General features: G+C 43.2%; 2 protein-coding genes across 2 annotated transcripts; one reads left to right on the top strand and one right to left on the bottom strand.

Annotated features, from left to right (window-relative positions):
* The first annotated feature begins 438 nt into the window (after positions 1–438).
* Positions 439–2,099, top strand: LOC127323793 (F-box protein At3g07870). The gene is made up of 2 exons (XM_071823547.1): positions 439–1,317; positions 1,414–2,099. The coding sequence occupies exon 1, from the start codon at positions 484–486 to the stop codon at positions 1,102–1,104; it is 621 nt and encodes a 206-aa protein (XP_071679648.1). The 5' UTR covers positions 439–483; the 3' UTR covers positions 1,105–1,317; positions 1,414–2,099.
* Positions 2,100–10,863: 8,764 nt separating this feature from the next.
* Positions 10,864–14,277, bottom strand: LOC127323929 (uncharacterized). Its single transcript, XM_051352033.2, has 6 exons — positions 13,938–14,277; positions 13,677–13,827; positions 12,949–13,209; positions 12,184–12,265; positions 11,572–11,765; positions 10,864–11,324 (listed from the first exon to the last, which is right to left on the bottom strand). Exons 1-6 carry the CDS (start codon positions 14,165–14,167, stop codon positions 11,013–11,015), a joined length of 1,230 nt encoding a protein of 409 aa, XP_051207993.1. The 5' UTR covers positions 14,168–14,277; the 3' UTR covers positions 10,864–11,012.
* Between the last annotated feature and the right edge of the window lie 772 nt (positions 14,278–15,049).

The raw sequence follows: 15,049 nt of genomic DNA, 5'->3' as shown, positions 1-15,049 counted from the left end.
TCCCCAGCGAAAACCTGTCCTTTAGCCTTTGGTTTTGTTTTCCTTTCTGTAAAACTTAGCTTCCTTTCTATGAAAATGGAGCTGGAGGTGACCCCTGTTGTCTAAAAAAAAAGTGTAGAGTGGCAGAGTCGACCAAAATAGTTGCATCTTGTTCCTCGTCCGCTACTTGTTTCTGTACGCGCAAGGCGCAATTCACTGCCTCTAGTGCCGCATTGGCATGTTTTGATTTGAACGGGCACAAGAATGCCGAGATACAATCGAAGATATTATCCGATCCGGAAGATCAGCTGATACCATTTGCCGAGATATATACGCCGCAATCGTTGGAAACTTGAGAACCAAGTAGACCTCACATTCCATTATTTTAGAGCCCACGGGTCAGATTCAACGGCAAGACTGGCGAGCAAAGCCCTACTGGGCTGGTTCCTGTAACAGTGTAACTGAATCTGAAACAGGGGGTTCAGGATATCCAACAGGCAGACGATGGCCGCCACTACGCCCATGGATGGCGAGGGCTGGAAGTTCCCCGCGGCACCGGACGTCCTCGTGGAGATCCTGACGCGGCTCCCGCCGAGCTGCCGGCGGCTGCTCCGCCTCGTCTGCCGGACCTGGCGCGACGTGGTCGACCAGCGCACGCCGGAGATGCGTAGCCGCGCGGCGATCCTTGTCCAGACCGAAAGATCTTCGTACGTCGTGGACAACCTGTCATCAGGACGCCGCCGAGAGCTCTGGACCGGACGTTGCGCCGGCGACCGCTACGAGAGCATGTGCGTGGTGGGCACGTGCAACGGCCTGCTCTGCCTGTGCGACACCAAGGAGCCCGGCGGCGCCATCACCCTGGCCAACCCGGCCACCGGCGAGATGCTGCTCCTCCCGCTGCTGCCGTTCTCCGGCCAGTACTACCGGCCGTTTAGCTGGGGAGACGGCGGGATCGCGACGTCGAGGCACGAGGCCTACTGCTTCGCGTACCTGCCGGCGACGGGGAAGTACAGGGTCGTGCACGTCCCCTGCTACCCCGACCCGGGCGGGGAGTTCGAGGCGGTGCAGGTGTTCACTCTGGGGAAGAAATCGTGGCGGAATGTGCCGACTCCCGGCATGAGCTGAAACCTCAAGGCCGGCATTCTCAGCGTCGACGGCGCCATGTATTGGCTTACGGTGGGCACCGAGAAGGTAATGTCTCTCGACCTGGAGGTAGGGCGCGTCACGCCCGTCAAGTCCCTGCCAGCACCGGCCGGACCCAATTGCCACCTGACCGTGGTGCGCGGATGGCTGGGCATTGCCATCAGCGACGGCTCGTCCCCTCTGGAAAAGATCGAGGTATTTACACACAATCGACCTACGCAAATCCGATTCATCTGATCTGCTTTCATTTGATGATTTGAAGCCCTCATCCGAGCTGGGGAATGCGTGCAGGTCTGGGTTTTGGAGGGTAGTAGAAGGGAGGAACAGAGCTGGAGCCGCCGGTACAGCATACAGGTGCACATGTTACGGGATCAGCATCCATGGAGCCGGCAGAAGCTCACCCAGCCACAATTCGCTCACGGCGAGTACGTTCTGACGAAGCATTCCCGGGACTGGAACTGCTTCCTGTACAGGAACAAGGTGAGCGACGCTGGGAGGCTGCAGTGCGGCGTGCTGCGTCTAAGCGAGAAGAAATGGGGGATGGAGATCGGGACCGTCGGGGGCTATGGCCGGACTTTCGCATATGTCAAGACTACTGAGCCGCTTGATGTTTACAGGGTCAGCGATTGCAGGTGGATCTACAGAACATAAACGGCTGTGTGCATCCTGGTTATGCAGAGGCTGGATGTAATTGCTTATAAAAGTAATGAAAGCATCCTTTATCGAAAAAAAGGTGGATCTACAGGCCCTGAAGATAGGATCTCAGTTTAACTGGTTTACCGTTGCACCTTGTCCTTGGCAAACTGTGGGTCGTTTGATTGTTAAGTTCAAGTTTTAACCACAAAGGCATAAACGTCAACAATTCTCATGGTTGCAATGAGGAGCATTGTCTTGGCAATATTTATCCTAACTACTACGTTTTTTGACAATAGTGATTTGTATTCTCGGTTCCCTAATGACATTGACCAGACTGTTAGATTTTTGTTTTCCTAAAATACTGGTATTCGTATTCTTGTCAATGTTGGTTGAGCACTTGCACGTAGCTTTGGCATTGCGGCTTAAAGTAAAATTATGGTGAATTACATGTCTTGGTTTGACATCTATATCATTTTACCACGGTTACCTTCAGAAAGGTACAAGATTGTTTCCTTGAGAAAGAAAGAGTTTGAAAATCTTGAAGGTTTGCTCATTTTTTAGGACTAGTTGAATGCCCGTGCTTCGCCACGGCTTAAAAATTTATTTAATTGGTAAAATTCATATCTATGGAACTAAAAGACATAATTCTAAAACACAATATTTAAACTACGTTGAAAATCAATTATTATTATGCTTAATGCATAGCTTTATGTGGCGGCTCATCGAAAATGAAAACGCAGGCATGTTATAGCCCGACGATGAAAATGAAGACGCCCAATAGTTTATATGACCTTCTGTAACACGACAGTTCATATAAAAGAGGAAAACGACGGTTCATTTAACTACTAAAAATAGCCCAACAGTTTATATAAGATATGAAAACATAGGCCTCTTATAGCCCGACAAGAGCGTCAATATGGAGGAGGGCTCCATGGAGCCTGTTTTTCAAAAAAATATTGAAATCAATATTTTAAAGTTGTAAAAAATTCTGAAAATAAATCTTAGATATACATAATGATGATTTCTACATGTGTGCAAATACCAATGCGGATTATTAAGTATTCAGGGAGGCGTAAAAAATGATAAATTTCCTATGTAATGAACAGTGTAAAATTCAAAAATTCCTAGATCTGCAAGTATTTTGCCATTTTTTTGTAGAATGAAATACAAACTATTTCGCCTTACGATTTGGCAAAACCATAGAATAAATCATTATAAACATCCAGAATTTCTCTTTGGATTTTTTTGAAACTTAAAAAGTCAATTTCAATAAAAATAAAAAGGGTTCCATGGATCCCGTCCTCTCTATGCATTTTTCACATAGTTCGTATGTTGCTACGACGAAAATGAAATCGCGGGTCTAGTTAAATGCCCATGTCACTATGGTCCATCAAGTGACATTTTTTCCACACATCTAAATATTATATAAATGATTGATAGCCACATAGTATTGTAGAAACATTGAGATTCAACTGTCCAACAAGTGTACTTTGATAAAAGATATAAGTGGACGTCATAGGCAAAAGTATTGATCTCTTATTAACTAAGATCTACTCGCTGCAGGTGCGCATTTGATATTTTAATAATATTAGTTGAATGCCCGCGCATTGCTATAAAGAAAATAGATCCCTTCATCCAGGCTCACGGCTGCATAAAAACCATCTAAACTTGAGTAGATAATATATATGTCAATTAATTGACACAAAGTACTACAGAAATTGGAATACAGCCAAAATATATTCAGGTACAGTGAACTTGACAATATCATTTAATGGACCCGATATATAGGTGGACTTGAACTGATCACATGATACCCAATTTAGATCGCTTCAGTGTAGTTAAACTATGAAAACTCGGGTAGTGAGATTTAACACATTTAACTGATATACAATGAACTACAAATCCTAACAACCCATCTGGTTTGAGAATAGATTTAAACCTACGTGAAGGCCTGTACCATTCATTTAAAATCAACTTAAAACTGAAACACTGAGTAGTTGCTCATACACTAAGATTTGATAAACTACAACATATGATGAAATAATACATCTTTGAGAACATGTCCAAGAAGAGAAATTTTATGTCACTTCAGAGCCATCCCTTAATCAAAAAATCGAACAAAAAGGGTGCTCAATTCTGAAAGAGATTTACATCGCAGATTTTCCTTGGAACTTCCCAAGACGCTTTAGGAGCAACGCCTAGTACATCACCTTGCTCCACAATAGTCCAACGCTCACCCAACTTTCAAAAAGAATGAATCAATGGCCGGGTAATAGGTTTAACTATGAACATATCTTAATATACAGCTTGAAGCAGATTGCGCATAGTGATTCGGCGGCCAGCTTGTGGATGAATGCAGCAAACTTTTCGAGGTCCAAGATGTCGAACGCCTGCACGTTTTGAGAAATAAATCAAAGTTGTAAGTTTCTTCTACTGCCAACGATATGCAAAATAGTGCAAAATTCCTGAGACATAGGTGATGACTTCAAAGTTACAAACAATACTAACTACTAACGTAAATGACACAACATTGACAATATTACATAAGAAGGTGGAATTTCTTGGCATAAAAATAGTATTTAGAGGTATCTGTTTCTTTTAACAAGAGTACCTGGTTTGATGAGTTCAGAGTTGTTAACACTACTCCCGGTAACACATAGAACAACACACCAAAGAAACACAATGCAAATGAACAGTTAATTCATCTGAATTACTTACTCAAACAAAACATATGTATTATGTATGACAATACAATGAGCAAAAAACTGAAACCACCCCTTTTTTTTCGAGGGTGACGGGGGGGAAAAACCCCACCGTTTGTTATTCCATTACTCGAAAATAGCCAAGGAGCCGATCTGTACATGTACAAGGGGAAAAACAGGGGGGGGGGGGGGGGGCGGGGGAGAAGTCGACCATCCTAGCTGTCCCACAGGCGGGAGAGGATGAAAGATCGCAGCAAGTCAAAGGAAGGGCGGTCGGCAGCTCGATATCGCCACCGCCAAAGTAAGAGGTCGTCACAGACCCGTCTAAGAATCACAGTCAGGGAGGGACTAACGGCGTTGAACACCAGATCATTGCGTGCCTTCCAAATGCTCCAGAGGGTCACCACAACGCCAGCACGCCAGAAGTCCGAGGTGAGGGGGAGAGGGGCCGGAAGGTCCCACACCGAGAACTGTCCTGCTGGGATTGGGACATCCAGCCGTCTCCAGATCCGAGCAGAGGCGGGGCACCCCTTCATATTCCACTTACGGAAACAAAAGGGTGAGAGCGCGCCGAGCTACCGTTTCGCCTGCGGGAAACCCCTCGCGCGCAGGGGAACTTTCTCGCGCCCTCCCACTCGCTCGTAGAGTTTGCCATGGGCGCGGCTCGTTGAGCCTGCTATGGGCAGAGCCAGCTAGGAAGACATCGAAGCACCATTCACACCCCTGGCCATAAAAGCAACTTCTTTGTGGATAATATATGTACTCCTAACATACTAATATACTAGCTAATACTTCAACCTCATCGTACTTTCGTTAACTATCCAGACCGAACATATCACCAACATCTGGCAATGCACATGCATGCTTACCTTTCAAAATCACATAAAGGTCATAGCTTTTGATTGGTGAAATTTGTCATTTCAGTACCACCAATTTCAGGTGAATACCTCTGTATGTTGCATGCAACAACATCATTAGTTTCCAGGCTGATCTTGTAAATGAACAAAAAATCTTCTGTTCCTGAATTCTTGCAAAGAGGTGAAAACTTCCTCTAAGAGTATGTAAAAGCCTACATGTGTTATCAGAACTTCATAGGTGTAAATAAACAATACCAGATCACACACTTCTGTTCTTGAATTCTTGCAACAAGGGGCTTCCCGTGGGACAGGTTCTAGTCGATACTTACCAGCTAAAAATCATCTCATCTGCTAGCCCAGTCCCTAAACAGAGGGAATCAGTTACTCTGGTTGCCATTTTCTCTAGGTAATATGATCATTGGCAAGCCATTCTATAGAATCTCAGCAGTCAGCATCTGTTGTGTGTAAGTTAAAAAAGACCAAAAATATGGCCGAGAGATCTTGTATGCGGGCACACAGGTCTTGATACACCACATTAGTTTATGGTATAGTAGCCATAGTCATAAAAAATATGAGTGAAAGAGAGAAAAATTAGCATAGTGTAACATGAAATTTACCTGCTTGTGGTCATTGACGAAATAACAATGTACAACAGGAACAAGCATTTCAGAGCATATCCATGTAGATAGAGAGCTGGAGAAACGAATGTGAAATTGTTAAACAACAAGAAAATTTTAATTTAGTGCACTTACACCTGTACCTCTGTTCGCTCGTCACCCGCAAGCTGGTCGCCGCCAAGCTTTTTCAGAAGTATATAAGTGGACATGAGGCTTCGAGTGCCTAATCCTTCAGCAGAGGATCTGACGGGCAGGCAAGACATCTCTCCCCACTCTCCAGTAAAATCATGAGCACACGTTTTTTTTTCACTATTTAGGATGAGGCGAAGAGCGAAGTTCTAAAAAAGAAGATGCAGAAAAATCAGATTGGAAGAAAACAAAATCAAGGTTCACTCGTGTCTCACTATTGACACCAACAGTCTTTCTCTCAACCTTCCTCCATTGTGGCCAATCAGGCAAGGTGATTCGCCTCGGGGTGTGGTCGATGAGGTGTGGCACCATCTTCTCTGCCCACCACCATCTTCTTTGGCCTCCACCATGAGCTCCCGCTGCCGTACCATTCCTCCATGAACCCCAACCCGCTAATTCCAGAAAACAAGCTGCGCAGCGGCTTCCCTTGGGAATTGAAATTGAAGCGGCCAGCGGTGGGACAGTCAGTAGAGAGACTGAATGAGAAAAAAGACAGCCAGGACCGGCGAAGATGGCGCTGCTCGTCATTGGCTTTGATGGCCTGATTCTCTGCCGCGCGCTTCCTGTTCTCCCGATTTTATTCCACCGGCCACCGGCCCCATCGCCTCCATGAGGATTTACCTAACTTCATCTCCAGAAAAGGGAAACAATAACCCCGTGAGTTGTGGCGCTAGTACAGGGAGGAAGATAGCGCCTCTATTAAGATTGATCACCTTGATATACTCGGAGGTCGATGGGAAGAAGAGCCGACTCTGTTGGATATGCCAAGTTTGTTAGCCAATTCGTTGGTCAGGGGGGAAAGGGCGCGTATGGTTAGATCGTTTGTTGTATATGAGCTAAAACAAAGGGCGTGCAAGGTCGGTACGTTGTTTTGTATTCTAAGTGGTTTGATCGCGGTGGCATTTGCAAGGTAAATAGTGTGAAGTGTGACATCAGGCATACGCAGCTTTCACTTTAATAGTAAAGATTAGTTTGCAACAGAAAAAAAAACACTCCGGGGGAGATGAGCGGATTATGGTATGCGGTTGGGATTACAACGAGGTGAGAGCGTTTTTAGGAGAGGATTGGAGGGAGTGCGGGGTGGCATGTCGTTTGTAATTTTTGGACGTGGGGGGTATTATTGTCCATCCTGAAAATGTGACACCAGGCATTCACCAGTTTGCTCTTAATAGTAGAGATTTATTTTATAGTCGCTGAATTCAGCTTATGTATCTCTACCATGTACTATTTTCTACTTTAATTATATATGGTATTGATTTTCAAAACAAAAGATGTGGCGTTGGATTAGAGAAAGTTATCTGTTGCGAACATTTTCAGGAAGTAGAAGACACGTTTTAGATCTTAAAGCTGGCATGGCATATTTCATTGAATCGGTCTTTTCGCCACATAGCGTATAGAGGGAATCGAACCCAAAGTTTTAACCAATATTGGTATCGATTCAATTGATTCAAGTCAAAAGAAATACCGGTATTGATTTGAATTCAATAGATACTTCCTGAAATTTTCATCTTATTTTTTTAAGAATACAGCCTGAACTTCCACTCCTTAGAGAAAAGTATGATCCTCGACAAGAGGGGTTCGGATGATAGTCATGCGGTGTCACCACCAAATACTATTCTGCTAATCCCCATATTCATATGCATCACATTGTTTCACAATGACTGCCATCTGACTTGATTTTTCTAGTTTCATAAATTGGTAATTCTTGATGGCTTCAAATGTTCGCAACTCTTCAACTCAATAAAGTTTCACTACAATGGTACAAATTGAAATGATTATACTTTTATACTGAACTTTTCTAATTTGAGCAACTTGTAAATACTATTTTATCGAGTATGATTTTATTTTACTTATTTAACATAATTAACCACATAACAAAGTTGTTAAATATTAGTTCAAGTGTTTTCTGTTATAGAATTAAAATTAACATCGATGAAAAATACATACTTGCATTGTGTTATATTTCAAATCTGAATATAACAATATTTCATTCATTTGACAATTGCATGAACTATATGTTATTATATATCTATGTTAGAATCTCTAAACCATATTATTTATATGAAAAATATCTTGATACATGATTTAGTATATGAGTAGGTATCCGTACTTACAGAAACTTCCAGAGCACAAATCGGAAAAATTGTTTACTGTCTTTTGGTCAAAATTGTATCGCGAGTTATCATGGATTAAATATAACTTGTCAATGTGTGTATATTCTTTGTTGGTATTTAAATAGAAGTACTAATAGTATCACTGACTAATAAAAATTATAATAGATTCGGCTACTTTTGCATACATAGGGTTTGATTACTCGGGGCCATGATTCCCCACTCATTGCCGTAGAAATAGAAATATCCATATATTCACTACTGGAAAAAAAGGCTTACTAGTGACTAATGTGTTTTTCTCAGTGTTGACGGTTGAGGCCGACGTCACGAGTATACAGCCACTGCATGTTTTTCGCCCTGCCGACCAAGCATTAGCGGGACCGGAGCTACTTCTTATACGGGAACAGGGTGAGCAACACTGGGAGGCTGTAGTGCGGCGTGGTGCATCTAAGCGAGAAAAAATGTTTGATTGGCAAGTTCAAGTTTTAACCACAAAGATATTCACGCCAATAATTCTCGGGTTGCGGGATTAAACCTAATAAATCTAAAACGATTGCAAACCTAACCACGGCCTCTCCTCCAAAAACCAGCCGTCTGCATCACTTTAAGTCGGCCACCCCTCTGATCGGTCTTGCCGGCCTTAAGTGGAGTGGAGAACCCGATCCATGAGTGGAGGTTTTAATAAAAGTAGAACTTTTAATGTACTAGTTTACGGTTTTGGCAGCCGTTTTCTTTTTGGCATCCCATAAGGGAGATGGCATTACCTACGATAAGTGATCTTCAACGTTTCGTTCGACAACGAGATCTTCTTCCATTCGGCAGTGTTGGTGTTGGAAGGTTTATTTTCTCTAGGCATGGTCCTGCAGATCTTACTTTGCTGGATTCAATCACGGACTTTTTCTCATGGTTGCCACAATGAGAATTGTCCTCGCAATATTTATCTCGGTTGCTACGTTCTCGACAATGGTAATTCATATTCTCGGCTCCCCAGCGGCGTCGACCAGGTTGTTCCGTTTCTTTTCCCTGGTGTTAGTACTCATGTCGATGTTAGTTAATTATTTTAATGACACTCGTCCATGTAGCTTTGGCATTGCGGCTCAAAGTAAAGTTATGGGAGAAGCCTCGCTGGTATTTACATGCCTTTGGTTTGACATCTCTGTCATTTTTTTATGGTCACCTTCAAAAAGGTATAAGATTGTGTCCTTGAAGAAGAAAGAGTTTGAAGACCTCGAAGATTTGCTCGTTTCTTTTAAGCTTTGTTTTGTAATCGTTGAATTCAGCTCATGTATCTCTACCATGTACTATTTTCTACTTTAAATACATATGGTGATGATTTTCAAGAAAAAATGTTCAAGTTGTAACCAACATTGGTATCGATTCAAGTCAATACAAAAATTGTTATTGATTCAAGTTAAAAGAAATACTCCCTCCAATTCATATTAATTGAATCTAATATGGATGTATTTTAGTTTTAGATACATTCATATTGAAGTCAATTAATATGAATCGAAGAAAGTATTTGTATTGATTTGAATTCAAAAGATCCTTCCTGTAATGTGTATTAAATATATAGAAGAAAGAGCCAAAAGGCCCAAACAGTCGCCAGCGGCTAGATCATATGCTACCAACATGGGATGGCGGCTCCCCCCAACCGAAGCCTACCTCATAACTGTCACGACAACGATCATGGGCTATGAAAAGTCAAAACTACTAGTATGGAAGAGTCTAGCTAACTCTTGTGGCTCGATTGATCTTCATATTGATCATCGACACGACGACACGGCCAGCCTGGTACCGCTGAAAACCACGTCATTTCGGTGTCGCCATATGCACCAGAAGACTAAGATGGTCGATGTTCATAGGTCCCTCTGCGCAAACCCATGACCATGCCTCGAAGTCCACCTGCCAATCAACTCAATGTCCGCTGCTGGTTGCCAATCCAGCTTCCTCCAGTGAGCAGCCCAGGCCTAGACCTCATGCGCCCCCTCATGCGGGAGAAGACTAATTGTTGCAAAATTTAAATAAAATTGTTGCGAAGTTCAACATTAAATTTGCACAATCATGAATCCTTCATTGCACATATTTGTGCACACAATTGGGTCATGGGACCTATTAAGGGCATGTACAATGAGGGCAGCACCTACCTACTGTCCCAAGTTTCCACGTAAGCGAAGAAAAAAAATAGGAGGTAGAAATCAACTACAGCATTCCAAGATATCACATGCAATGGTCCTCACAACCTAACTCAAACTATTTTTTTCTCCACCTCTTTTCTACTTCACCGGCTCTCTCTCACTTTTCCAACTTTTAGCATTGAGAGGCGAGATCTCCTACAAGAGACCACTTTAATCTGCATGTGTTAGGTAGAGGCTGATTAGGACCATCCGAACCTACATGGCAGTTGTCCACGATGGAGCATTGGGCATGCCCTAAGTGGCTTGGTGAATAGAAACTAGATAAAAAAAAAACATCTCAACAAAGAGAAATGAGATTCAAAGAACATGTGTTATATTTTACAGGCATGGGTTCTACACGCACACTTACTACTTTATACAAAATGTAGTGCTAGTTAGTAAGCCTCAGCGTAATCACAGAGCTGAGAAAATAACTAAATATCACCCCAAAGTGCTAAATTGGCAAGAGAGGTTATTATTTCAAAACTTATTATTTACATAATTTGCTACGAGAACATTGTACAATCGTGCCTTTTCAAGTAAGGAGTATTGGTTTGCTTAAAATAACGATAATAGGCAATCTCAACAGCTTAAGCCAGTCCTACTACAAGTGTGTGGGCACCGCTGCATCAGTTCTTCCCCTGGGCGAGGCTGATTCTTTGTCTTTCTTAAAGGTCTTCTTCAGAAAGAATGCCATCGCAAGCTGAGCGCCAAGGTTTGACCGGCCTTTAGACAGACAAACGATGCTTCCAATAAGCAAAAGTCCACTTGCGATCGTTTCCCGTGTTGGCTTCTTTCCTAGCTGCTTGCACGGTGAAGTTCCGGGCGAATTTGTAGAAGTAACTACAGCTGCAGCAGCTGTATTCACTGGAGATCGATGACTTTCATCCACGTTGGTCTGCAAGGCCTGGGGAAACTGTTGCGCAAAGAGCTTCGTCAGAGCAAGAACTAAAAATGACAACAGTAAAACATCCACAAATTGGGTACAGAAATTAAAATTTCAAGAGAATAGGCTGTTGCAACTTATAAACATATCAATCGCCCAAAGCAATTACACTGCTTCTATTGTTGTATTTCGATCATGGAAGCAAACAAGAGACAAATTCAAATCCATAACAAGCAATAAATTGACATGAATTGATAAACTAGTACACAGCACCAACCTTCTTGATAAGTCTTCTCATGGTCAAGATTGATATTGACGCACCACGGTGCTGAGGATACCGGCGTAAAGCATTATTCATTTTGCAAATGTATTTCCAGATTCCCTTGGAAAAGGCGAGCTTTGCCATCTCGATGTTCATGCCATTATCCTCATGATGCAGCACTGTGATTTGGCATGCATCTCTTCCAGGGACTGTAAGAGTGTAAATACTAAATTAGAAACAAACTACACATATATGATATACTAACTCTGTTCTAAAATGGATGATATCCTAGAATGTGTGCAGTCAAATTTCTCGTGCAGACAAGTTCTTCTAACTTTGACTATTGATATGTAAAAGGATTACTGAGACAGTTCAATGGAACATTAATAGTTTTTTCGTGAAATATTTTCATAATTACGTATGTTCTTTTTGGTTTCTTTGCTAACGTAGTTGCATCACTGTGTCAATGTCTACAAGGTCATGTATTTCGGAGAGAAGGGTAAATACCAAACGGTAGCCTGGTATCAATCTTGCGGTAGTTGCATCACTATGTCAATGTCTACAGTCATGTATTTCGGAGAGACAGGTAAATACCAAACAGTACGCCTGGTATCAATCTTGACTTACCTTTCCTAATACACCATCCTGATCTCAGAAGTCGTACTCGAACAAATTTTCTTTGTACTGGCGCAAGAGAGTGTTCACATTCCTGCAAGCATGAGCATATTAGACAAGACAATTAGATCATGCCACACTAGCAATAAGGTGATTCTCATTTAAACTTCATAGGCGTCAATCGGGTAACAACTTGTATATGTTTAAGAACCCTAGCTCTATTTGTTTCAAGCGACATGTTTTTTTTTTCCTTACTTTGTCCACGTCAACAAAAAACTCGAAATACCTTGACTTTCTTAGAACAGGTCCGAGTCAAATGAGATATATGAGCAAGAGGCTTCAATAAAACTTGTGTCTACAGTATTATTTAAACCAGTAAAGAAACAAAAAAATCCATGGGAGCAGGTCCCATTAGAGAAAAAACAGCAGACTTAGGTTTACTGATTATTACAGAGAACTCCTTGATCGGATGGAGTTTCTGTCCTCTTATCTCCGACCCGTGATCTTAGAGGGTTCAATTTTTGTTTAAAGTGATTATGTTTCTTTTTGTTCGACCTCAATTTAAGTGATTTTTTGATGGGAAGTTCAAGGAATTTTATGTTTTGCTGGTTCAACCTTAGTTCGAGTGATTTTATGTTTTCTATAATTGGCATACATTATAGCGATAACATGGGTATATCTGACAAAAAGATACCATGACTGATGCACAGTCGTGTGGAATGAATAGTGAAGGAATATAATGCAATATGCAGGGAGGGTGAGGGAGACGTGATTAACCTTGACCAAACAGTAGAAAGAATTGTCATTTGTTTCCCAAACTCGCCATGCCAAGATGTACTCTCTTGGTGTTAAAATAGGGAACTTCTTGAGTGTTCGCCCTATCTCAACTCCGCTATTTTCATCATACTGCAGCTGCTCATGTTTCGTAACGGTGCTATCCCACTCCATTCTATACTCGTTATCCATGTAGAAGTCCCTCAGAAGCTCCGTTGAACACCCCTCATAAGTTGTCACACTGAGATACTTAGGTGGGCCGTCCTGCATTTCAAAGCATAAGATAGTATACATAAAAAACCTCGAACTGCCATGGCAAACTATTGTTTAGAATCCAGCAACAACTCCGGGGCCCAATGAAATTCCAAGAAGACTACAAGTTAATCAGCGATAACTCTTGCGACCATTATGAGTTCTAACTAATTCCAGGAAGACATGTCAATTTTCATGTAAAAGGGGAAACATATCCATTTGCTGAAGAGCACAAAACCAATATTCAGAGTTTCATTGGTGGCTTTGAGATGTTTTGATAGCGGTGGCCGACTACCTGCACCCATTAATGAATCCCACCTAGCCCCTGCTATGAGGTAGCATAGCATGTAACGTCTTTCTGGCCTAGTATCATTGCACTGAACCCAACAACAATATTCAGAATCTGGCAAGTACTAAGGCACACGCGTGTTAGATACGAATAAGAAGAATGGGAAAGAAGAGAGAGTATTCAGCACTACCTTGGTCTTGTCGCACCACGCCTTGTAAGAGACCGCGTCATTCCCCATGGCGATCACAGGGTCCCAGCCCTCCAGCTCCGGCGCACGGGCGCCCACCCCCAAGCTGCTGACCAGCTGCCTGAGATCGTCCTCCGTCACGAGGCCCTCCATCCTGCGCTCCACCAAAGTTAAACACGGCACAGCCAGTCAGTCAGTCTCCCACGCCGATAAAATCAGGCACAGAAAAACCGCGCCGAAGGGGCAAACGGGCGTCCGACCGACCCTGTGCTGGAGCCGGAGGAGGGTGAGGCGGCGGCGGGGGACGAGGCAGGCGTGGCGGCCGCGGCTTCCGGCTGGATCAGGCGGCCGCGGCGGTAGCGGCGGGCGAGGAGGACGGCGAGGTGGGAGGCGAGGAGCAGGAGGAGCGCGGCGGCGGTGGCCCAGCCGCCGCCGCGGGCCGTGGGGCGCCAGAGGTCGGTGGCGCCGAGGAGGGTCTCCAGCGGCGGCGGCATGGCCCCGCTCCGGTGGCCGGAGGACTCGGTCCGCGCCGCGCTGTGTTCTAGGTGCGGCCCGCCAGGTTTTGCGCAATTGCGGGGGTTCCCTTGTTCCGTGGTGATGGGGGGAGGAATCTAGGAAGAGTTACTAAAAGAAAGAATAATAATCGGAGAAAAAGAGGGAAAAGGGAGAGGTGGGCAGCGGTGCTTGGATAATCGTCACAAATAATGTGAGGGGCTCTGGGTTTATGCTCATTTTAGACCCAAAAAACGAGATCAAGTGCACGGTACACATTAACTCAAAATAAAATGCACGGTAGAACGCGAGGGCGACGCAGAACAAGAGATTTGGACCGCAAATGTGGCGACCACGACGCGGGGGATAAAGTACTACAGTATTTTTTTGCTACTGCCTTATCTACTATCCTAGTTTTAACGTGTTCCAAAAGAGTTCAGTGTTCTTCACCAGGATTATACTTGTATCTATACTATAATCAAACTCATTGGATATGATAAATCAAGGCAAGAACGGATCATCACTATAGAATGGAACTCTTCACATATACCCAAACTCTTCATCTGATCCTGGAGACTTGGTCAATGAGACAGACCATAGTTTGAAATGAGGAGCAATAACTACAAAAGTAATGTAAATTTAGCTTGTTATAGAAATGGGTATCTGGTACCTGTAAAATTGTATTTATGCACTTTATAGTTTATTGTCTCATATTCCAACATATTTGCATCATAACAAAGGTTCCAACCATGGTTTTACAACGATTTCAGGGATTTTCCACCAAGTCTCCTTTATTTTGGTTTTAACTCTGCATAAGAAAAACCTTTGTTTTCTGTATTTTTGAACTTTCAGGAACCTTATGGACCTCAAATAGAGCGGGGATT

The sequence above is a fragment of the Lolium perenne genome, chromosome 7, assembly GCF_019359855.2.
Source record: "Lolium perenne isolate Kyuss_39 chromosome 7, Kyuss_2.0, whole genome shotgun sequence".
NCBI lineage: Eukaryota > Viridiplantae > Streptophyta > Magnoliopsida > Poales > Poaceae > Lolium > Lolium perenne.
This window is presented reverse-complemented; position numbering and strand designations above follow the sequence as displayed.

What these genes read in the sequence shown, in the direction of transcription:
- LOC127323793 (XM_071823547.1), top strand. Translation starts at nt 484, where the DNA reads ATGGCCGCCACTACGCCCATGGATGGCGAGGGCTGGAAGTTCCCCGCG.
- LOC127323929 (XM_051352033.2), bottom strand. Translation starts at nt 14,167, where the DNA reads ATGCCGCCGCCGCTGGAGACCCTCCTCGGCGCCACCGACCTCTGGCGC. An exon ending in CGTGGTGCGACAAGACCAAG is followed by an intron (nt 13,210 to 13,676) that starts GTAGTGCTGAAT and finishes TTTGAAATGCAG; the next exon opens with GACGGCCCACCTAAGTATCT. An exon ending in TGAGAAGACTTATCAAGAAG is followed by an intron (nt 11,325 to 11,571) that starts GTTGGTGCTGTG and finishes TTTGCGCAACAG; the next exon opens with TTTCCCCAGGCCTTGCAGAC.